The 26298-nt window shown below is 35.9% G+C and overlaps 2 protein-coding genes across 5 annotated transcripts; one reads left to right on the forward strand and one right to left on the reverse strand.

Moving 5' to 3' along the window:
- Window positions 1–524: 524 nt before the first annotated feature.
- On the reverse strand, window positions 525–9375 carry LOC110458268. Of its 4 annotated transcripts, none has more exons than XM_021509886.1 (4): window positions 9022–9375; window positions 6032–6154; window positions 4546–4569; window positions 525–2118 (listed from the first exon to the last, which is right to left on the reverse strand). In XM_021509886.1, exons 1-4 carry the CDS (start codon window positions 9131–9133, stop codon window positions 1283–1285), a joined length of 1095 nt encoding a protein of 364 aa, XP_021365561.1. In that variant the 5' UTR covers window positions 9134–9375; the 3' UTR covers window positions 525–1282. The 4 variants fall into 4 exon arrangements, with proteins under 4 accessions (XP_021365561.1, XP_021365563.1, XP_021365564.1 ...); XM_021509888.1 differs by lacking the exon at window positions 9022–9375 and adding an exon at window positions 8700–8801; XM_021509889.1 differs by lacking the exon at window positions 9022–9375 and adding an exon at window positions 7731–7748 and having other exon boundaries at window positions 526–2118.
- A 4473-nt stretch (window positions 9376–13848) lies between these two features.
- Window positions 13849–25849, forward strand: LOC110458275 (glutathione S-transferase P-like). Its single transcript, XM_021509906.1, has 8 exons — window positions 13849–13941; window positions 16608–16645; window positions 17098–17198; window positions 18146–18233; window positions 20329–20432; window positions 21160–21216; window positions 23146–23187; window positions 24107–25849. The coding sequence occupies exons 2-8, from the start codon at window positions 16618–16620 to the stop codon at window positions 24293–24295; spliced, it is 609 nt and encodes a 202-aa protein (XP_021365581.1). The 5' UTR covers window positions 13849–13941; window positions 16608–16617; the 3' UTR covers window positions 24296–25849.
- Window positions 25850–26298: the final 449 nt, after the last annotated feature.

Consider the following 26298-nt stretch of genomic DNA (forward strand, 5'->3'; position numbering starts at 1 on the left):
CTATCAACTAAGGAGAAATAGTTCTTCTAATATACTGCATTTGTGCAAGAAATATAAATGTAATTTGATATATGTATTACGTCATAACTTGGTACCTGAATTGCTTGTATTGAGTTATAACAGTATATGAATAGAGAGAAGTAATTAGATGAAACTATTGTATATTTTGTATTGTATCGCATTGTATTGTCTTGTTTTGCATTATAGCCTTTGATATTGCATGTTCACACCACACATCTATGGTTAATTTTGTTAAAACAAGTAAAACCTTGCAGCGGCAATACAACTTATACAGTATTTTAATAAATAATATTTCATACAGCCGAAAGTTCATGTTTTTATCATTTATTTACACTATGAGGTATCGAGCATCCCTAGGCCAAGGGAATTGGATATGAACAATGAAGGCAATGATCCCCTGTAGGTTGAGCATACAGATAAAATAGACGGGGAAAATTGCACAGCGTCTTGGGGGAAAAAGTAATTTTAGACGCTCGCCACATTAGTGTAGTCTTTATGGGCATTACCCTATAGCTAATTGCCCGTCTGATAACATTTGGCGAGTCAGCAGCTCCCTGTCTAAAATGTTTGATAACTTCATGAATGAAACTTCACATCATTATAAGTGATAGTGATCTCCGGATGTCAGTTGAAATGCAATACCACACGTTTCTGGTCAAGGTTATTAAGTAATAACAAGATAACTATACAAAACATATCAATATGAAGTCATTGTTATTTTCTGGTTATTTATTTTTTGTTTATATGATACATTCATCACTGGGCGGTTAAATGGTGCTTACAAATATAGCACAGGCGAGAGAAATATTGTCAACATAACCACGTCTACATGTGATCATTTACGTCCTACTAACCAATCCATTTAATTTTCGCAAGCTGGATGGCCTTCTGACGAGAAACGAGAGACACATAAAAGAGTTATTTCCCCTTATTTGTGAGTTTTCAAACGAATTGAAAATCCTTCATGGTTCCTTGGGTCAAATGACAGAGCTCGATGTCTTAGCTATGACATATCAAAAGCTGCTTCATATAGGTATAGATTCACTTTCAAGCTCTTCGACACAGTTGTGGAGATAATAATTGTTATTTGGAAACATCTTTTGACAAAAGGTATTGCATGCATAATTTTCATTTGGATTTACAGGGTTCTCCTATGATAATTTGACCAACAAAATGGTTGTGTAGGCATAGGCGAGACATGTTAATCCGATTGGCTTAACAACTTGTGTTGTGTAGGCGATTTTTCTGGCAATTCACCTGGCTAATATGGTGACAAAGATCGTCCGGGAGAGAAAGAGGTCGGTGTTCTATTTTTAGGGAGGGTACTAACAGACATTGGGCTTGGGGATTTCGGACGTTGACGCTGCAAATGCTCATTAGAAGATGATGGAATCCTGTAACTCGATCTGCCCTTATTCCAAGGCCAGACGGCAGGATCGAACGCGTCATCTCTCAATACCGTTCGGAAGTCAATGCCATCGGTTTCTTGATCGAGGGTGTCTATTTCCGTTTTCAAATTTTGAATTCTTGATGTTATTGTCATACCACGTTTCATTTCTGGTGTGAAACATATTTCCGGTGTCGGTGTGCGCTTGCGCGGTAATGCAGCAGCCTCTTCTTCCGGATGAGTGTCCAATAATAGAGGATAATTCTTATTGTAGAAAATGTCTTGTTCTGTTGATGTGGCAAAGTTTTTCGGTTTCAATTCTAAACTTTTTGTGAAATGTTTGAACTGGGAGTCCGTTTCCTGCACGGGTGGGGTCCGAAGTGGAGTCGGTCTCCTCAGCAACGGCCGGTCCGTGTTTGGTTTTTTAAGGCTTCCTGTATATGGCGCTGGTTTATAAACAAACGAGAGAGAAAACCGTCTGTCATTTTTGTTTTTGTTCCTCCGACTAAGGATTTCTGACCGATCTCGATCTGTGTGAGGATTTGGTGTTGCGTTCAAGTCTAGCTGCGTAAAGAAACGCTGGAATGGTTTGTTTTGAATCACCTGCACAGTTTTGGACCTACGTAGAAAGAATGGAACCTGCTTCCGGCCCGGGTGTTCGTCCAGTCCTTGTTTGACATAGTTCTCTACAGCCCATCGGTACTTCGGTTCTTGAAATAAAACAAATATCAAAGTTTATTAACATAGGTATAAAACGAGTGAAAGCATTATGATTGTAAGACACAGTCAAAAATTGATGAATCTTGACGAAGGTACATTTTCCAATAAAAATATTATTTTAAGTGAAACTGAGTTGAACGGCCTTTTCCGTTTAAGGATCCCCGTACAATGTACCATTGCCAACTTTGCTTTGGATACAGTCTTTTGCTTTTAGCTGAGTTTTTCGGCAAGACTATAGCTTTGATCAATCAGCTTGATATCTGACAGGATTTGATGAAAAAATATGATGGTTAGATATACAAAATATAACAAACGACAGTTTTCTGATTGTAAAAGTATCAGCGGATGATACACCGGGGTTCGAACCCTGGACTTCAGATTGTTATAGAACTTTTGTCGCTCTAACTAAACCGCCAATTGAATGTCATGACCAATCTCTGCTAAAGAAGAAAATTAAGGGGATGCTACTGTTTACACGAAAAACCATAGTGTAATGGGACAGGGATCCTTTATTGCTGATACTAACTTAGAAATCAGGTCTGGTTTCAATCCTTATCAAACTTTTGTTATTCGGGATTATTTGTGCTGTTGACCATTGATTGGCCGATTATCATGAAACTGTTCTCAAACTCAGATTCTGTACCCAAGTCCAATATTCTCTATCCCGGTGATAACTTTATCATTACCACATTGTTTCGATGACTTGGAAGAAATTTCGAGAAGCAAAGCCCAATTCTTTTTTCTTTTCAGTTTAAAACTTCTTTTTTAATGTATCACGTGATTTAAGCGAGTAACAAGAAAGTCGGCTCGTGTTAAGGATTCGTACTTAAACGTTTTCATAGAAAACAAAATAACGAGTCTTTCCTTTAATTCAATTTATCTACATGAATGTTTTGGTTAATGAAATGGAAAGTGTTAACTTATTTTAATGAACGGTCGTAAACGTCATTCCAGAGCTAGAAAACCTTTCTTGCATAGTAAATATACAGTGATTGAGTATACAATTGTCTGAAAATGTTGAAACGCAATGTGATAATTAAATCTTTATAATTCCTATTGGTTCTGTTTCTGCTTTTGACAGTAATTAACGTTCCTCGTAAATACAAGAACTTGGGGCATCAATATTAAGTATATTGAGCCAGGTAAACACGGGTTAGAATGTCCGAATTGGAGGCATTTGTTTTAGTTATAAGCATTTATATACTTATTGTAAATTCTGGGTAAGCTCTAAGTGAAGGGTTGTATTGTCTGTGAGAGATTCAGTGATTTATGTTTTATACAAAGAACATTTTGAAGCGATCCTTAAGACAATCGGTACCGTTATTTGAAAACGTGGTGCAGAGAGTAGTAAGAATATAAATCATGACTTAATTAGGGCGGATATGGATATTATCAATCTTAACATAAAACGGATATTATCAATATCAGCATACAATGGATAATATCAATCCTATTCTTAAATCACGAAGGATAATATCAATATTAATGTATAATATCAATATTGGCCAATTATATGTAGTTTACTGTTAAAATAATATTATTCCAAAACTCCAAAACTAGAAACATGAAATACCTAAAAGTTATCAGTACCTCTTCAAGTGTTTGATTAGCTACAATAAATATCTGCTTGTCATATAACAAACAATATGTACCAGTCTCAGTTTTAAAGATACCGAGGATTTTATACGCTTTTGAAATCCGGAGGCACCTCGAATAGTGCTTTCGGTGAAACTCGGATCTTGTCAATGGTAGTGCCCGCCCAGGCCCGTGTTGTTATGAATGACTAACCATGGTGGGACGACCAATTGGGATCCGACAGCACATTTATCATTTTCTCGTTTACAGAAAGTGCCGACGGTTCCCGATTGGTGGGACGACCGTATGATCGGCTTTAATGCCATAATAAGTGTATATTACGACACTGATATGTATTCATACTAAAGACCCGTAAAAAATCTACGATTTTTTTGATAGAGAAGATTTGAATGTCTTACCATGTATGATTTTTTTTTTTAGAAATATAGTGACTGACAAAAGGTAAACAAAACAAATGATTGCTTATGTGTGCCTTTATGGTCAGAGAGGGTTATTCTTGACCTCTAGGCTGCCGGGTTTAGTATACGATAACCAGCACACTCGGTTATATTGCCGTAGCGACATGTCCGTGTATGTTGCAGGTTGTGAACGTGTTCTGCTCCTTTTGGATTTCTATTTCAAATGACACTCCTGATATTGAAACGTCACTGGAAAACTATAGCACAATAACCGTAAAATACTTTACACTATCAAGGTCTTAGTATACTATAGCCGGACAGAGCGATTCACAGTGGTTCGCTAAACGCTAAAGGGTTAAGAGAGAAAACCAAGCAAAGTCACAAGACAAATGTTAGTAAGTAACCATGACAACAAGTACTTACTGGGTATGTAGCGGATAGCCACGTCTGAAACAAATACACAACCGTTACCATGAAACAATAACTGACAAATACCATGACGTCATAACACAAAACCTACTTGTAACGTATACCGTAACCATTGCGACATGTAACATATAACAAGGATTGGGTTTAAATAATAGACGAAAAACATCACATAACATAAAATATGCGTATACCGTAACTATGGAGACATATTGCAATGTCTCGGAACCATACATAAAAGGCAACCAGCATCTCTAACGTTTTAATAGCTATTCTATAGATATTTTTCGAAATATATTTTTTTTAATTCGTGGTATCTTTTTTGCCTTCATTCGATAATAAAGAATCACTTCTAGGTGAAGTAGTGCTTCTAGTTTCCAACAATACAATATTCTAACATCGGACGTTTGAGGGGTCGTCTCAAAAGTGTAAGTAGTGGAGGCAACATCATTGATAGACTTCAAGGCCAGTTTGAGTACCATCCCCTGGCCCCAGTCATACTAATTCAGTGGAGGCAACATCATTGATAGACTTCAAGGCCAGGTTGAGTACCATCCCCTGGCCCCAGTCATACTAATTCAGTGGAGGCAACATCATTGATAGACTTCAAGGCCAGGTTGAGTACCATCCCCTGGCCCCAGTCATACTAATTCAGTGGAGGCAACATCATTGATAGACTTCAAGGCCAGGTTGAGTACCATCCCCTGGCCCCAGTCATACTAATTCAGTGGAGGCAACATCATTGATAGACTTCAAGGCCAGGTTGAGTACCATCCCCTGGCCCCAGTCATACTAATTCAGTGGAGGCAACATCATTGATAGACTTCAAGGCCAGGTTGAGTACCATCCCCTGGCGCCAGTTATACTAATTCATACCAAATCTAGTATAAACACCACTAACCCAGTGTACATAGCTTTATTTATTTTTAGATTAAAATCGGATTTCTCTTTTACCCTGTTTTAATTGGAGGCGTCATATCGTCTTGAGCTGCACCGAGTCAATTACACTCAAGCGGAGTACGACTCGTATCAGGAAGAAGAAGGGCTATAGAGCATAGATTTTTGTAATTTTTTCGGTGTATCTCTCTTTCTAAATAATTTTGTTGCCACTCTCGAAATACTATTTAACTGTACTGTAATGTTGGCCGTTAGGTTAACTCAAAGGACCTCACTCGTTAATTACAATATGATCAAAGACGTATGGCAACCATAACATAGTCTTGCTATTTGTCACAATGAATTCCAAAGAATACCAAAAGATAATTTTGCTCTCACTTTTTGAAAAATCAAACTAAAAACGCCTGTTTGCGTTAAAAAGATACACAAAGGCTACAATTAATCTTTGTGGGAGAATATTGTCGTGTTCATTAAACTCGTCAGTTCTATCTCGAAGCTATTAAAACGCTACTGACCCAAGTGGAACAAACTATATAATGTTCATAGCCATTCCGCACCAACAAAGGAAAGACAAATCGGCCCTTACCTTGAAACTTTGGCCCCATAGGTATAAACCCGGCCTTCCCCAGACCACGCAGGCACCGCAAACGGTGGAGCGGAACCTCGGCGTCATTCTCCATCGACTTCGAGCCGACATGGGGAGTAAGTGCTGAAACAATCAACCAGTTGCGTGGTAACATGATGATTCTGACGTCATGTGAAGCGTGACGTCACAAAGGTAAAAGATGAGGTACTGTATGACGTCACAAAGCTGCGGAGTTTATGCCAATCTAAACTAAGCAAATCTGACAGCAGTCTCTTTTCCATACACTTCTCACTGAGGTTTTGTTATATGAAACCTACTTATTTCAAATCGAATGATCCCTATGCGCTGATGGAATCAAATATAGTTCAACTGTAGATATAATCAAAAAGGGTGGTTGATTTCATTCTGTTTGGTTTGGTTTTATTTTGTTTAACGTCATATTAAAAGCTTAAATCATTTAAGAACGTGCATCCGTGTATGTTATGGATACGTGCATGTGTGTATGTGTGCTGGAGACCGGGTATGTTGGTGTACGTGTTTCCTTGTGATAGCGCGGATCTGATACCGACTTTATTATGTTCGCGATTCTTATAAAAGTCGATACGTTTTACGATTAAAGCATTTATGTATTTCCCGATTTACTCACGGTAACGAAACTAAATGTGTTTTCTAAGTCGTTCATTACTCGTCGTGGATAGATAAAATTTTACTGTCCCAGCTCGCCATGGACAGATCACACATTACTGTTCTTACACGCTGTTCCAATACTTTGTGAAAACTTGTAAATCTTTAAAAAAAAAAATACTTACCAATTTGATGACAAAATCGTCAGCTATTGACCGTTTTAATTCGGTTAATAGACTTCGGGACCAATTATAAAGAACTAAAGTATATTCTTACCCGAGTCTGATACATCACTCCCGCGGCGCTGTCACACTGGAGGAAATTTGTATATATGGTTCATTACTTGTTTGTTCTAGGACGATTGTCTTCTAAAATTCATTATAGGATTCATATTTATCAAAGGGTATGTCATCTTGACTGTCGTCGAAAGGAACGAATGATGTTTTCCTGTATTACTCTAAATATTTATAGTACGAATCGCTTTTAAGCTGACAAGAACTTTTTAAGCATAACGACACTTTAAAATAAAATTAACTCGACGTCTCAAATTGCGAACGTGAGTTTTAAAAACCACTGCCACAAAATAGTATTAAATTTCCCGTCACTAAATTATACAGATCTTAAAAGTAATTTAATTGGATATTAACTAATAATTTAAAGAAAAAATGTAATTTTATGACAGGATAATGGACGAAAAGACTGTACCCATTACCTTCCTTCGTGTGCCGTTTTTGGGCATGCTGCCATTTAGTGTTTTTTCATCAATGGAATTATTTGCTGTGATTTAAAGTGAGCTTTATCGACTGCAGTTTTGCTGTCCCGTTGTCCAGCGTATAACTTCTAGAGCAAACGACACATGTATCAGGTCAATAGAATTACTGCGATAAGTATCTGTCCCTGTAGATCTGAATCTGATGAATTAGCAGACGATATACATGATAAAATAAGATGACAATTTTAGAGGCGAATTAATAATGGATTTCTCTCTCTCGACTTTCTTAGTACTTTCCCGAGCAGCAAACTTTTCCCAGAACCCACCAAACATGTACTTTACCTAAACCACACCTTTACTTACCATTCATAAACGGCGACATATAACAGCATGTTACCCGCCCGCTACGTCCTGACGATAACCATGAGCCAAACTCTCCTAACTCTCTCGTCGGAACGGCAAAATACGAACCTTTCACGAGGTCGACACACGTACTAGACCTCTTCTGGTTTCCATCGTACTTTCACAAGCAGACGATACCCTTACAATTACTTAACTCGCCTGATGAGACACTTATACTTTCCCGAGAACAACACGTGCACACGCACTTGACCTCTTCTGGTGTCCATCGTACTTTCACGAGCAGACCAAACATGTACTTGATTTTTCTGATGTCTATCTTGTTTTCACAAGCAAACGACACACATATACTTACCTCTTCTGACGTCAGCCGTACATTTGTACTTTCACGAGAACGACACACGCACTTGACCTCTTCTGGTGTCCATCGTACTTTCACGAGCAGACCAAACATGTACTTCATTTTTCTGATGTCTGTCGTGTTTTCACGAGAAAACGACACACGTATATTTACCTCTTCTGACGTCAGCCGTACATTTGTACTTTCACGAGAACGACACACGCACTTGACCTCTTCTGGTGTCCATCGTATTTTCACGAGCAGACCAAACATGTACTTCATTTTTCTGATGTCTGTCGTGTTTTCACGAGAAAACGACACACGTATACTTACCTCTGCTGATGTCAGCCGTCCTTTCACGAGAACGACACACGCACTTGACCTCTTCTGGTGTCCATCGTACTTTCACGAGCAGACCAAACATGTACTTCATTTTTCTGATGTATGTCGTGTTTTCACGAGAAAACGACACACGTATACTTACCTCTGCTGATGTCAGCCGTACTTTCACGAGAACGACACACGCACTTGACCTCTTCTGATGTCCATCGCACTTTCACGAGCAGACCAAACATGTACTTGACTTTTCTGACGTCCGTCGTACTTTGACGAGCAGAAAAACATGTACTCACCTCCAATGATGTCTGTCGTGCTTTCATGGGCAGACGAAACATTCGAACACTTCCTTTGCCTATGCATCGTACTTTCATGAGCAGGCGACACGCACAAGTATCCTTCCCTCATGACGGCTATCGTACTTTCACAGGCACACATGTACAGCACTGCTGGCTGCCGTATTTTAGGAACAAATAGCCGGGAGTTTCTTCTTGCCCAACTTCAGACTTGACAAATAATGTTTACCAGACACCTGCCTAACGGCACATGTACTCTTTAAATTTTGACGTCCATCGTACTTTTACGAACAGATAGCACACTTAATGTACACATACTCACCTCTCACATCCGTTGTACTTTCACGCGCAGACGATAGACTTCGACAAGTGATGTCATCCCCGACCTCATCCGCCTGATCCTCTGTAAGAGGAATCCATACTCCGAAATCCATTGCCAATATCGCCCGCCAATCAATGAGGATATTCTCTTATATTGCCACGTCAAGTTTGAGGATAAAAGGAACATTAATTTGTCCGGCCAAGAGAGAATACTGACCACTTAACAGCTTTAGGACCGCGATAACAGTGTGTTGCATTGCACGGCCATAATCGTTTGTCTTAGTAATCCACGGAATTGTGGTGTTGATTGTAGAAATCTTGTCAGACAGACGACCAAGCTAGCACATGGAACCGATTTGTACTTATAAATGTCTAAATACAGCTGTCACATTAGACACTAGTAGCAATATCAAATACTGTGGCAGACCAAGCCTTCATATACCTTGTCAACTTGGAGACGAAATAGAAACATTTTGGTAACGTTTGCTTAAACATATTTCATAACGTTTACCAAAAATAATATGTAATACAATTCTATTTCTGTTATTTCCAATATTAAATTACCAATCAAAAGTCAAAAGTAAACAAAAATGATGAATGAATAATATAATAACTTTTATTCATATATTTTAAAGATGACGGAGCTTGATTTTTGTAACTTGTCCATGTATATTTCGAGTTTGTAATACCGGTGGTTTGTAGAGTGCACACAATGGTCCCTGGGTAGCGTCTTTGTTTTAGGGGCAGTCAATGCATTCCCCGTTTATATACGTGCACAAATGAACCAGTGTTCCAAGGTCTGGTTTTTTAAAGACAATTTCGTGATAAGCCTCAAACACAATACGGTCACGCTTGCCACCTTCGGATAGGTTTTAATAAAAATCTTGAGTTATAGATTCAACAATCAGTACCTTACGGGTTTAAACTACAGCGCGGACTGTGTGAAATGCATAACGTCCAGTGGCAAGATTTAGACAATGTTGCCAAAGATATCTTTATCATTCAAAGATTTGGTTTAAAAAGAAGGGAGATAATTTATGATCTATTGAAGCACGTGTGGAAGTACAAATTGTCTTATACCGATCGCCCTATGATACACGAAATTCTGATTATTTAAACAGTATTGCAAAATATTTCGCAAACCAGTCGAACATAACTTATCATAGTCCTCTTCAGCAACAAATATGTGTTTAAAATACACATCACGCAATGTTGCATTCGGCTAACATCGGCTGATTCCGGAATCCTTCTTCGTGTAGGTACGGAATCTGCCGAGTTGTGACGATAGGTAATGTTGGAGCTAATTTAATACACTTTTTGAGCATGCAAATACGACATTAATATAGAATTATAGTTCAGATAGGAGAAAAGGAAGAAATTGAGATAGTGGGTTGTCGGGTTTCGTAGTTCATAGCTCAGTCACCTGTCACAATTCAAGACGACCGGGGTCACGTGAAAAGGTATTGGGTCACCTGCCCGACCACGTTAGTTTTCTCCTGGTACCCCAATTTCTTTTCATATTTCCACCTCCTACACTCTGCGATACGCGCCATCAAAAATGGTTCATATACATTTTTATAAGTTAAAAAGCTTTCATAACTGTCGTAAAATAATAACGTTTACATTGAACAGGGATATTGTGAAGACATATATCGGACACAGTTATTATGAGTAATATCACAATATTTGCTTTCTTGCTTTACCTCAAAGAGCTTATGAATCAGACTTCAGGCAACAATCCATTAGTGTAGCTAAGTTCTTGAAACTCTTTTTTTCTGACATGACTACAGCTTTAATTAATCATTTCTGAAAAGAAAACCATACCTTCCGAATTTTTATGAGAAACAAAAATAATTAAAACGAAAAAAATAAAATAAATAATAATCAACAACAGTGTTCTGAGTGTAGACATTAAGCAGGGTAAGACCATAATCGAATCATGGACTTTATTATACAATCTCTCAATCGGAAGCGTCGAAACTTTCCGTAAAATATTCACGTTTACGGAAAGTGCCGACGGTTCCCGATTGTACCATCTCCGGTTGTATTCTTGCCCAATTAACTGTGCTACAGCTTTCCGAACGGAAGTTGGGGAGGTAACTGCATTTAGGGAAAACCACAGTACAATGGGACAGGGATCCGTATAATTGTGATCTTTAGTACATGTACATGTTCAGTATTGGTTTACCTTTGAAAACTAAGAAATGAAACATGGAAGAAAAGTCATCTACGTTCGTTGTTATTACTTTAACAGGAAAGAGAGTAGTGCGATTCCGCCGGGGATCGAACCCGCGACCACCAACTTCCTGGACGGACGCTCTACCATATAAATTTCCTCAGCGCCAAGCTAGAAGGCGACCGTAATCCTATGTACAATTAAAATCTGCCACAATACGTTAATATAACAAAATTATTTACGAGATTTTAGTTGAGTTCAAACGTATTTTAATTCTAAACGATACCATATGGATTGAGTATACGGGAGATAAGATAAGATAATTGTCCCGATCAGAGACATATACAGCCATATGTGAAGTGTATACGTCTCTGCCCCGGTGTATCAACTCCGATGCAGTCCATTAAACGGCTACTCAAGGTGTCTGTTAAACAAAGAATTAATCAATGAATCAGTTAAACACCTTCCGTCACTTTCACTGTCGAAAATCCTGATCTAAAGAACGTACATCACGGATACTCCAGGGGTTACGCTCATTATCGCTCTCTGCACCCCTGGAATATGCCATAGCAAAATTGAAGCCACTAAGACAGCTCCTGACCAATCGCTATGCTGATAGCTGTCCTTTGATGATGACAAAGGAGCGACACTCTACTTCAAAGTCAGTCAATTTAACTGTTTCACGACCGCGAGATTCTTGTGATGTACATCAAAGGATCGAAATACATGTAGTCTTCTTTTCTTATCGACAAGGTGGCGCACACTGCGCCTTCAATTTTGCTATGACATATCCCAGGGGTGCAGCTGAGAGCGAAAGTGAGCGTATATATAAAGACTCCTTTTTACCCTCATCGATTGCCCTTTGGAACAAGTTACCCCAAAATATAAGAGAAATTTCATCAGTTTATACACTCAAAACTTATCTTAGCAATGGCAATGCAACAAACACTCCAATGCAGGTAATCGCAAAGGTCAAATATTTCACTCTAGACTCCGACTCAAATGTAGCTTACTCAACGAACATCTATTTCATAAAAACCTTGTAGACTCATCACGTTGTTCTTGTGGGTTTTCCACAGAAGCCATTTCTCAAAGTTTTTCGGAAACAGAGAGTGATTGTAAATGGGACATCGTCAGCAGAACACACAGTCATTGTAATGGAAACCTCAAGGTAGTGTGCTAGGTCAAATACTTTTCGTCATATACATTAACGACCTACCGGAGAGCACATCTTCGCCAACCTTCATGTTTGCTGATGACACTAAGTTGTTCATAACAATATCTGATAAGCAGGTCCAGTACACTCTGCCGATTAAGCTATATAGCTGTAAAGACCTATAATAGCTCTATTGCCCTATCTGAAATAGGTCTTTTGAGCTATTTTCAAGTGATTTTTTTTTTTAAGGAAAACGGAACAAAGTCGCATTTAAAAGAAGATTGTATCATTAGGTTCAAAACAAAAGACATTACATATAAGTATTCTTTTTAAAAAATAATAATGTAAAGAAATCGGAAATTTTACATTTATGAAAAATGAAAATAAACATCTAAATGTATGCTTTTTGTAGTCAACATTACTATTAACCTTATTGTTTTATGCGACTTTGCTTCAATTTAATTAAATTTGAAATCTGAGGAAATATAGCTCAATACAGCTATAATTTATAGGTGTATATAGCTATATAGGTCTTTATAGCTATATCGCTCAATCGGCGTATGTACTGGACCTGTTAGTTTCGTACTTAGTTCGACTCATATATTGTATTTTAGGTTTATCTACTGGACAAGTAATAAACACCAATGAACTCTTGTGCTTGTTCGACTTTACATACAAATATAAATATGGGATTGGAAAACAAGCTTGGAGCTTATAACAATTCCTTTCCCAAACACATCAAAAGGCAAATGAATGAGGGTTGGTCGATCTCGCCGCTCAAGGAAAATAATAATTGATATCTGGAATAGTCTCACACAAGATGTTCTTTCATCTCGTAACGTATTTGACTTTGAGAAAAACTTAGACGAATTCTGGAAAAATCTTGAGTTGAAGTACGATCGTACAGCGTCTTATCAGGGCGGATCCAGAAAGAAGATGTACACTTTTTTGTTGGGGATCATGAATTAAATGATAGGGAAAATTCTGAAATATTTCTCGCCGTACGTGACTTGATCTTCAACAGCTTACATCCGATGTGCTATATGCATTCTTTAAAAATAAATACATCTCCATATCTCGCCCGTTACCGTTTTGTCCATCTGTCATTATTAATATATACGTTGCAAATATCCATATAGACTGTGTCGTAATGTCAAATAGAGGAGAGGAATTATGATGTTTTCCAATCCTCTTTTTCTATGTTTTTAAAGTTTGTTGAACGTGCAAAAATAGGAAATAAAATAATGTTTAAACCATTTTTTTCAACTGGTAACGCCTCCATATTATCACGCGTGCAAGGGGTCCTTCGAGCAGTGAAGACTGATTCCTTTCGAATAAAGGCATGTACCAATTAACATACAAAAGGAAATACATATTATAGTAGCACGTTAAATTCAATTGTTCTGGGACTAGACCATAAACAAGCCGGAGATAATAAAAACTAGCGGCCAGCATCTCCATTACCGGAAGTACAGTTCGGGTTACAAACGCACGTGTGTGCCTGTACACCTCTCCATAGTTATTTACATTATATAAGAAGACGGCGAATTACTCGGCATACCGTTCTCTTTGCTGTGCCAACACTTCCGGTAAGCTACTGTATATATCGTTTTCCAAACATGACAAGGTACAATTGTATGAAACATGTACGACAATGCATGCGTAGGTAATGTGCATCATAGCAGACGAGGCGTTATTTTGTGATATACGGAGTAACTTCATCATGTTTGACTAGCTCGACGACATTACGTGTCGATCTCGTGTATGGAGGCCTAGGCCACGATGTGCGATAGAGCATTTCAGGCTTAAACTTAATCCGGAGTATACAAATGTCGCATGATCAAATACGTTCCGTACGTAAAATTTAAAGACACTTACACTTCGAATTCCCCATTCCCAAAAAGGGGACCTAACAAATTTAATTTTAAGGACATTCCAATATGGCTGCCACACCAAACTATATCAAATTCAATAATGCATTCCGTTAGCATTAAACAATCCCTGTCACAAAATAATAATCCTCCAATAATTCTCAAACATAATTGAGGTACATGCACACTAAATTTCAGAAAAAAACCCATTCAATAACTGTTAAAAAAAACTCAAGTAAAAGCACGGACTTGGATAACATCTAATCTAATTCCGTGGTAAAAGTCACAATTCAGGAAAAAACCCACATTTAAACTTGTAAATATCATAAGCTTGGATGTCCATGGAGATGCATTTGTCGAGAAAAATGTGTGAAAATGCTTTAAATCTCGAAAATGATGAGATGTATTTTGATTGGATATTTTTACAATAATTCATCAAGCTAACAAGACTTTTGATACAAGTCAAGCCATATTACCTGAGTGAAAACCTCTAGTGAATGGTGTACAGGTAAAATCTCACTTGCTTTGCATGCTTTTTTCCAACCTCAGTCAGCCTTGTTTGTTTTGTGCTCAGTTGTGATTTATTCAGATATTTATAAGTTTAAATGTTTGTTTTTTTCCTGAATTGTGACTTTTATTTCGCTTGGAAAATGGACACATAAAAAGTGATTTTTTTCATCATTTATTGAATACTTTTTCTGAAATTTATTATGCAAATACCTTAATTATGTTTGAGAAATATTGGAGGATTATTATTTTGTGACAGGGATTGTTTAATGCTAACAGAATGCATTATTGAATTTAATATACAGTTTGGTATGGCAGCCATATTGGAATGTTCCTAATATTATCAACCACAGTCATATGTGATACGTATTGATAGTAACTTACTGAATGACAGAAAGTGGACTAGGGTCATGGAATTTCTTTTTTCTGTAGACCTATTGTCTTTGGAAAATTCACGGTTACTTTCAGCATGGAAGTTACATGAGTGCTATATAAGTCTGTGGTTTCAAAGAGTCCTACACATTTAATAACAGGTTTAGTTCTGTCAGTACAATATGGTTTGTTCCCAGTTACCCGACCTAGTCATATATATTATGTCTCTGGTCCTATCTAACTTGAAATAAAATAAAATTGGAGAAAAAAAATATTACATACCCCATGTTTTTTCCAGACATGTATGTAAATAAGAAAACAGACATGTTTTTTTTTTTGGCCTAATCCCGGAATTGCTATCTAAGTCTGTGGCCTAATTAAGTTGTAAACCATAAATTTCCTAAAAGTAATCAGTAGTTGGTATGGAATATATCAAGACAACATAATATTTGCTGCACTTATCAAATCACCAAAAAGAAGCAAGTTACATGTGTGCCAGTGAAAGTCCAATGTCCATGTCAGACAAGATCATTTGACAAATTAACAGAATTTCATCATCAACCAATAACCAATGTCGGGATGTTCCATCTAAGACAACACTTGTGCTGATAAAAAAACAACCAATCAACCTGAAATTTCTGATAGATGAAGGATAATTGAGAGGCCAAAAACAGACTTGGTCAAAGTTTTTGAGCAGGATTTAAGTTAAAGGTTTTTGTATAATGTTATATCGCCACACCCAATAGGCTGTTGACTACCGTCATTTATATGGAGTGTCTTGTGACTTTTCTATGACATATTCCAGATGTGCAGAGAACGAAAGTGAACGTAGACTAGAGTATCGAGGATGATGGAGTGTTAGCAACGTGCTGAACCATATTATTTTCATATTTTAGGGACCAAACATAATTTGACTTGGTGCAGTGGTGGATTACCACACTCAATTAATAAAAGCTGTTGCACAGTTGAATATAACAAGGTTTAGGCATTGATATAGAGTATACACAATTTACGTAACCATATTTTCATACTTTAGGGATCAAAAAGGATTACATTCAGTTCAACTTTGTATGGTACATTTTATGAGGCCATGCATCTTTCAAAGTTTCTGTTTAATATTAATTCCAAAGTTCTTTCATTATAATGAATATTCGGATATACATCTATTAACTAGTCATTGTATTACCGTTTGTGCGTTGCGTGTAGCGGTCATCCTTTAGATTAACAGAATTCAATAGAAGGAAGATGTTGATTCTCATTTATCTATGACACTGTAACTTCACTGTAGCAAATATTTTGTATACATCTTGTATTACAAAAAAATATGCTCAAAATAACTACCAATTCAGCAACCTAAAAAAAAAGGAAAAGATACATTTATTTCTATTGATACTTTCTAGCTTCAAAATAGGTGAGCTGTGCTGTTCTCCAACAGCTCTCGATTTTATGGGAATTGTTCCCCTTTTACAAAATCATTATTTCAAATGATTTCTTTTATATTTCAGATTCAGTAATATGGAACTTATCTACTTTCCAGTGAAAGGTTTGCCACACAAATAATAATAATATTTAAATTTGCATGCAAGGGCTTTTCTCTCTATACATATGTATAAATAGTCATAAATGTACTTTGCCATTCTCCTTAATTTGGAAGGATCGAGACTCCTGATTTTGGATCCTTAAATTGAGCATTTTCAACTAGTGAATTTGCTTATCTATTCATCCGAAAGAACAGCTCAAAAGATACCATTTGAAAGGGGTTTTTTTCCATCTAGGATGTTCATACACATATTTTATTCATGTTTTTAATTGTGAGTACGCATTATTTCCTCCATGGAAATTTCAAAAAGTTGGCAAGTATTAATAATACACATGTACACATGAATACCAAAATTTGGTATCATTCAAATTTAAGTATTTTTTATCGTAGGTTATCATCACAACCAAACAGGCAAGTGTCTGAAAATAGATCTTTCTGCTATTATATTATTTTAGGCAGAGCTGAGGTTATCAGGCTGATGCTGATTGACAATGGTACAAGCTACACTGAAACCAGCTGTGCAAATGACTGGGATTCCAAATGGAAACCAAAAATGGTAATCTGGCTCAAAGAAAATATACAACCTTTGATATAGTGCCCTATCTAGCTAGAATAAGCCACTCTAAAGCGCTTTACAGTACATAGATATACAATTAATACAATTAGCTTATACATTAATCAATAAAATTACAATTATAACTAAATCAAAAGTATTTCGAGAAAATTTCTGGTTTATTTGAAAGATTAAAATTCAAACTTTAAAAGAAATCCTTTATTTCCATCGACACTTGTATTTATGTCTGAATTTAATTGTACACTTTGCAATGATACAAAAATATATATGAAAAATCATTTTTCTGTATACTGTGGTTTGGTACATACTGGTAATGATATTGAATGAAATTTGTTCCTAATCCTTTGGTTTTGCATGTTTCTGTTTCAATTCAACAGCTGAAGATAGCTGTGGTACAAAACACATGAATTCGTAATTTGTGAAGTCAGTGTTATTAGGTTTGAAAAATTAACCCTCTCATTCACCCTAACAGATTTTAACTGGACTTGCCCAATCTTTGATTTGTTAAGGTTCAATTGTGACTTGCACAGTACAAGATTTTTTCAATCTTACTGCACTCTTGTAGTTAACATAAAACCAAGTTCAATTAATGCCATTTAAAGAAGATTTAATGATTTAAAGTTTCTATACCAATGAGTAACATTTTAATCAATTATATCTTCTACAATGTACTTACATTTCCAATGTATTCAATTTTATTGCACATGGCATTTTCTTTCCCAAAGTCAAAGCACCTTTCAACTCATTCAACCCCGACATTTCATAATGAACTATTCCAACCTTTGAATTTGAAGAGTTCAAATGTGTCTTGTGATTAACTCATTCACCCCTGAAGACTCTTCAGGGGTGAATTGGGTTAATCACAAAATATATGAAAAAGAAAGAAGATTAAGAACGAAATTGTAAACCTGATTATGTATTTGAAACAGGCTTTTGGACAGACCCCATGTCTAAAGGATGGTGACTTGACACTTGTTCAATCAAACTCAATCATCAGACACCTGGCCAGGAAATTTAGTAAGTATTTTTAGGTCACCTGAGCTTTAGCTCAAGTGACCTATTGCNACCTTGTGTAAACTATCCTCGATATTCCAGGGGTTATGCTCACTGCACCCCTGGAATATGTTATAGCAAAATCGAAGGCTCAGTGTGCACCACAAGAACACTAGTTTGATCCTTTGATGAACATCAAAAGAATATTGCGTTGGTCGGTGGTCGTTTAAGAGTACAAAAGACTGGCTTTGAAGTTGGGTGTCACTCCTTTGTGCTCTTCAGAGGACAGGTATCTGCCTAGCAATTGGTCAGGTTTTTTTTACCCAAAACCAATCAAATAGCTAGCCATGTGCCTTAGATTTAGCTATGACATATTCCAGGGTTGTAGAGAGCGAAAGCGAACTCCTGGAGTATCGAGGATGTGTGTAAACTAATATTGTATATTGCTTTGTAATATACAATAATTGGCAATGTAAAATTCGCAATACATGTATCATCATACAATTACATAGAAGAGGGAGATGAGCTGGGGAATCAGAATCAGTTAGCATTACACAGGAAATCCCAATAAGCGTGTTTGTAATAAACGTGTTTTACTGTATAGGGAAATAACACTTTTGACTACAATTTGTCCATATTCAGGAAGAAATGATTCAAACTTAATTGGTTGGAATAATAATGATCGATGAAATTGAAATTAAATAGTATCGGAAAGTAAGATCCTAGCATACACCAGGGGTTGGCCATGGGGAAAATTGGCTAAATGACATAGATATTATGTATCTCAAGAGGAAAATAATTTAATTGAATAGTTTTTATGCGCCAATTCGGCGCACATATTATGGTATAGCGTTTGCATCCATCCGGTTAAAGTTTAGGTGCAATTTTCTTCAGTGTTCTACAGTTCAGTCAGATCATGTGTTATTGTCCTAATTTTTGGCATGGATGGTCATGTGGGGTCCAAGAAGGACAATATGGATTTAATTTGGGGATATAATTTCTAATTTTTTTTGAAATTTTTGCCGTGTTTGGAACTTGACTTTTCTCGTGCAATTTCTTGGTTAAAGTTTAGGTGCAAGTTTCTTCAGTGTTCTACAGTTCAGTCAGAACATGTGTTTTTGTCCTAATTTCTGGCATGGATGTTCATGTGGGGTCTAACATGGACCATATGGATTTAATTTGGAAAAGTGATTTCTATTTACGGAAATTGTGGCCGTGTTTAGGACTTTATTTTTCTCACGCAATTTCTCGGTTAAAGTTTTGGTGCAAGTTTCTACAGTGGTGTACAGTTCAGTCAGATCATGTGTTATTGTCCTTATTAGGTACTTAAAATATCAAACAAACGAAACATCATTGGATAGGGTCAGATGGGCGTATTATGCATACTTTTGCGGTGCTCCTTCTTGTTAACTTTGTTACATGCTGATTTCTACTCCACATCTCAACAATTAAAACTACCTATAATATAACTCAGGTGACTGTTAAGGCCCTAAGGCCTCTTGTTTTAAAGGAGTTTTTCCCCTTTTGTGAAATCCTTCATAAATAAGGTCATGCTTAAGATTCTGAATTATATACCGGTATATACATTATGTTCTGAATAATGTTCATAAAACCTTCAATAGATTTTTATGAAACATTGTTATCACTTGATCAAACAAGACAATTATTTAATTTCAGTAATTTTTAATGAAGAGTGTGCCTGTGGATTGCAGTGCTAAACTTTATGATGATCTGACCGAATTTGTTTCTCACAATCCAAACGGTTAGACCAAAGTTGTTCATTTATGAAATAAGGTTGGACCTAGTAATCTGATGCTGCTTTCATCATTCATGCAAGCCTTGACAAAGCCTTGCAAGGCCTGCATAAACAATTGCAGGTCTGCCAGGGTTTATACCCAAAAATGTAACATTTAAAAATTGACAAACCGGTTGGACCGGATACGCGAAGGACAAATTATGTTTTTGACAAATTATCATTAACTCATTCACCCCTGAAATTTCATAATGAACTATTCCAACCTTTGATTGGAAGAGTTCAAATGTGTCTTCAGGGGTGAATGAGTTAAGGTAAGCTTTGAACAGACAAGTCAGGTGTGTTTATTTGTGTGTCTGCTTTCAGGTTTGTACGGAGCCAACGAAGCGGAGGCTTGTCGTGCTGACATCATTAATGACAGTGTCGAGGACCTCCGGTCTGCTTACGTGAATCTCATCTACAATAATTATGTTAGTCTCCGTCATTTTATAGCCATTTCTGTTATTTCACTTAGTTCCGATTTTGGGTTAAAACATTTTGATATTTACAAATTACTTATCAAGTTCAACTCCATATAAAATACAGCACCTGAGGCTGTTTATAATTTAAATGGTTCTTGGTTGAATCAAAGTCAAATCATAAAAAAAGGTTTTATTGTATTATGTCACTCACCTGGCCTGAAGGGCCAAGTGAGATTATGGGAAAGTGCAGCATCCTGTACTACTAGCATTTTTTGGTATGAAGGACTATCAAACTTGCTTAAATGAATGATATTGACTTGCTTTCAAGGTCACTATGCTAAAATATGTTCAAAGCTTGAAATATGTTCTCCTGAATTACCAAGAAGCCTAAGGTCTGTATTTGGTCTGTAACATACTAGGATGAAGGGCTATCAAATGAATGAACTTGACTAAGATTTTAGGTAGCAGTCAGTAAATTAATACCTTCAAAACCCAATAATGTTAGCTTGCTTGATGTCAACAATATAGAAATAAATTTAACCTTGACATACTTTAACCCATTTACTCTTGAAAACACATATAAACTCTTCCAATTCAAAGGTTGGAATAGTTCATTATGCAATTTCAGGGGTGAATGAGTTAAAGGTCACAAATAAGGGATGTATTTGCAGACAATATTGTGTAACAGGTGAGCCATACATGCCCATTGGGTCTCATGTCTTGTTTCCTCTTTCAGGACGCTGGTAAGGAGGAATACATCAACAAGCTACCAGCAAAACTGCAATACTTCGAGGTAAAGTACTACTGTAACCTATTTATCTCGCAACAGTTGATGTAATATTAAATTTCTATCTATCACATTGCCTTTATTTGAAATAATTAAACTTTGTCATTGTTAAATCACATCCCTGAAACAGTTTGTTAAATTTTGATGGCAGTTTATTTCAAATATGTTTTGGATTTTCTCATATGACTGAGGTTAGTCAGCAAATGTATCCATGACACGCATTTTTGTATGAACTTATGTAATATGACAGATGACATCATGGTAATGAAATGATGTCACATACTTTCAGATTTATAGTATGATGTCTCAACGCAAACGATACTGATAAAGAACCAAGAAAGCAGAATTTTCAACTTCAAGAATGATCTTAAAAAGCACATTTTTTTTTTAATATTTGTCAAAATCATTCATCATTTTGCTAAAAAAGAAATGTGAAATTGATTTTTACCTTCCAGGGGTTGGTAAACATTTTTGGAAGTGATTTCATTGGTCAATCTTTGATTTATGACGTCGCATAACAATGCTTTTCGACATCAATTTCCATTGTGACGTCACTCTCCATGGCAATTGTTTCCTCCATTGAAAACACACATGATGTATTTTCCAAGGGGAAAAAGTGTTTTTTTCAGATAAAATAATAACGTTATTTTAGAAACAGGTCCCCAAACTCGTAATGATTAGTTATCACGTTTATCTAACTCTCGTTAGTGAATTTTCAAATTGTAAAAGACACCCAGTAAACTTTGTGTCTTTATACAATTTGAAGAATAACTAACTCGAGTTAAATAAACATGATAACCAACCATCACTCGTTGGGGAACCTCTATTTCCATTATGAGACTGATGAAATTTTCATCACATAATTTCTTATTTTAACTTGTTGAAATGAAAACTCTGAAAACTCTAAAGACAGCTGGTGTAATAAATTTCTTTTTAATTGGAATTTCATGCGTAATCCTGCATCAATTTGAAAGTATTTCATGGATCAAACATTTTTAATATTCCCAAGTTATGACAATACATGTACATGTAAAACAGATCAGTTTCTATTATTGACGAAACAAAATTTGTGTTTCCACTTTCCCAACCTAACCAAGTTAAAACATTTTAAGCCTACCATGAAATAATTTTGGCCAATTTATCAAACAAACATTGTTAAAGTCTTCAAATTTGTACATACTTTGTAAAAATATTTTGCAAAATATAAGTTACTAAATGGAACATGCATTGTACCTAACATTTGAAGGCTGAAACATGATTTGATGAAATTTATTTATGAAAAATAATGTCAAATTAAAGCATTTCGGGACACAAATTATTCCTTAATGCGAATCCCGCCTGCAACAATCGCATTCTGGTTGTTTTATAACGAGGAATAAGTTTTTTTTATTTAAACTTAAAAGTCTTTCACCAAAATTTTAGAATTTTAAAAATATCATTAAGGAGAAATATCTAAAAAGTAACAAATACAGTGTATTTCTGTTTCTTTTATTCCTTATCATTTTGAATCAATGCAACGCAAATTTAGTTACAAATTTCAATATTTTGAAAAAATGAGATACAAATTTGATGTTGTCACAATTGCAATTCGATATGATTGCAATACAAGGGAGATAATTGACCCAAATACTTTGAATTTGTAATCTGGACTGTAATACCAACCACCTAAGCCACTCATGCAGGAACTTTGAGGAGATTCTGGAGAGGTATTTGGTGTAGCAATTGATCAACACAATGTTGTTTTACGTATTGCGAACACAGTGTATATTAATTAAGAAACTGACTATTACAATGTTCACATATCCCACTGTTAACATCTTGACCGTCAATTTCCAGTCTAGACCTTTGTAAAAAATAGCAAAAGTTTGTTATTTTTTCAATGTTGAAATATTGTCACTGTACATTATTATACACACTGTCATTATTTTATTTCAGAAATACATCGAAGGTAAATCTCCCTACGTCCTGGGGGATCATGTAAGTTAATTGACTGATGGGAGTTATAATTGTTGTGGCATATATATTTTTCCCAACCAATTATGATGTTGTATATTTTCGAAGACCTTTGTCCAAAAAGAAAGTTTTTACCATTTTAGATTTTATTTATAGCTTGCTGACATGAAGAATTAAAGAAACGACCATGACTAGTGTTTCCTAGAACTATTTCTCAATAAGTACATTATGTTTTAATGACATACATATGAAGTTTTGTGTATGGTTTTTTTTCTATGACCCAAAAAGTTTTGAAAAATATAATCCCAAGGGTTTTAAATTTCTATGTATTTTGTCTGACTTCAGTCAAATAAGTATAAACTTTAATAGAGAAATACTTTTCTGACTAGGCCCAATTGCTATACACTTTAGTCTTATGACTATATTTTTCTGACTCCTAACCAATAAATACTAGTCTTTAATCATATTTACTGGTCATGCGTACCTTTTTTTGTATCGAAATAGGTAAAAAAAAAATGCAAGTGACCCAAGTTTTATTTAAACCGTTTTGTTTCATATTTATTTTAGCCAAAACAATCACTTTGGACCCCACTTCAGTAAAAGCTAGTGCCATATCTGATCTTCTTATATCCCACACTTATTTAAGGGGGGTTTATAGTAATGGCTTTGTCAGTGCATTTGTATGTTCATCTGTCTGTCTGTGGTAAAATGCTTAGGTACGAGATACTGTATCTCGCAAACTCTTCAACAAATCTACGAGTAATTTATATTAACACCTTTAATTAGTATGGTAACATTGAGTTCTAATCTGAAAGATTATCGGTCAAGCTTAAAGGGTCAAAAGGTCATGGGTAAAGTAGGATGGATGGGGAAGTGGGGCGTGGGTAGAAAATCTTGGTGAGTCTTGGAGCCTTCGTTCATTTTGTTTTTATATATTTTCCAGATTTGTTTTGCGGACTACAGTCTGTTTGAGTTGCTGGACATCCATTTGGTTTTGGCGCCGTCGTGTCTCGACAAATTCCCTGCTCTCAAGGCTCTACATACCACTGTAGGGTCACGTCAAAAGGTCAAAGCCCACAGGGATTCCGACGCAGTCAAGGCAATGCCGATTAACGGCAATGGCAAACAGTAGACAATCCAAGATTGATGATGAAACAATGTTCCTAGTTAGTGGCCATTTGTTTTTTATTGATGGTTGTAGAGGTATAATTTTTATATAATAAATCATGAAACTGCCATTGACTTACTCAGACAATGACTTTCTGGTACTATAGCCAGTGTTCTGATATTACTGATTAAGATTCTCATAAATGTAAAATTCCAGTTTTGATAACAATTTACTGTGGAGTCTTGTTAATCCAGTCAGCACTAACTAAAATGTGCCACTCTGTCAATATATGCCAGTGTTTTGCTCCATACCTTTTTCTGTTTGTATTTTGACCAGTTATCGATGCATGTCATTTTCGGGACACTTAGTATCTAGCTGCCTGAATTAACGAGGCTCTGCAGTACAAGTCTTGTCGACTCTAAATTGATAGCAATACTGTTTTTTATGCATGCACAATTCACAGAGATTGTTACGTTCTGCGAAATGGTTGTTAAAAAGTATATATTTAATCCTTGGTCAAGTATTTTTATTTTTGAAATTGAAAATTTCATATTGGTCAGTTCAAATTTTTGTGTTGAATTTTTCTTAAGCAATCAATTATGACTGCCAAATTTGTTTTTTTGCAAAATAAGGCTCGTTACAATCAATAATTACATTATAGGTATGATACAAGGATTAAAAGTTTCGTTGGTCTGTTATTCATTGTTTGAATATAAATATTCTCTGTCTTCAATGGACAAGTTTTTTAGGTCGACGCCCTCATCTATTGGTATTTAGCCACCGGTAAGGTTTTTTAGCAGAATTTATATTTTTTTCAACTTCAGTGGCCTGCAATGATTTTTCTTGCCTTGTTTTACACCTGACTACATGCTGCTTACCCCAGTAAAAAAGTGCTTTAATTTCCCAAAATGAAGGTAATTGAGGCATATCTTCCAATTTTAAGTAAAAATAGTGCTTTATTTTCCCCAATTCATGTAAGAAAGGATGTTGTAAAATCAAGTTAGAAAAAACACTGATCTGTGCTGCAGAGACCTAATCAATGGGGAAAATTGATGTGAAGATCATCAAAAAACGCTTGTTTCTAGTATTAAAAATACCCCCAAAATAATTTGGTTGGTTGTGTCTATGTTTATTAGATGACTGGTGTTTGTTTTAATCGATCTAATGTAAAAAAAAAAAAATGTTACTTTTTAACCAATTAAATTTATTTCCTTGTATGATACCTATAAGTTACCTGCTATACCTTGCACTTTTTACATGACGGTTGTGAAAGAGTTACCTCCCTTGGAAATGCTTTCTTTATGAAACCAGATTGACCAGTTCAGTGTTGACCTTCAAGTACCATACTGATTACATGCCAGTCAATAGGTATATATCAAAGTGTACAATCCTTAAAATACAGTTACAATTTTTTATATGACTTGCCCGAGGATATTTTGAAATTGAAATCCTATACATGTAGTAATTACCACAAGGTGTGTTGTTGTCAAGTTTTGTGTTTAATTGAAACTGTTGTGTCGTGTCTGTTCATCATACCACAAAGCTGTGTGCTTAAAAATAAAGATTTAAATTTCAAAATGATGCATTATTGATTTTTTTTTTTACAAATTTCAGGTTTTGTTTACGAGTTGATCTAAGTAATGCTTCCAATTCTGTTCAGAATTCTTGTTAAAGCTATGAAAGTTAAAAAAAAAAAAGGTACTTGTGGTTTAAAAAAAAATCATACCATTGCCTTGGGGAAAAAAACCAACATGACTATTGGTTTGATAAATCAGTTACTTTGATCTTGGGACTTTTATGAACAATTAATAAAGATGAAATAAACGGTGTTCAGAGAATATAAATTTACCGGGGCAAGTCTGTGATTTGAAGCCTGAACTTCAGATTGTTATACTATTGCTCTAATAGACGGAGCTACTTGGTCTACTGGCATGTATCGGTACAACTTTGCTAGTCATAACAAAACTCAATTAAGGGGAGATGACTGCATGTACAAAAAACACAGTGCAGCGAGACCAGGATCCTTT

The sequence above is a fragment of the Mizuhopecten yessoensis genome, unplaced genomic scaffold, assembly GCF_002113885.1.
Source record: "Mizuhopecten yessoensis strain PY_sf001 unplaced genomic scaffold, ASM211388v2 scaffold9525, whole genome shotgun sequence".
NCBI lineage: Eukaryota > Metazoa > Mollusca > Bivalvia > Pectinida > Pectinidae > Mizuhopecten > Mizuhopecten yessoensis.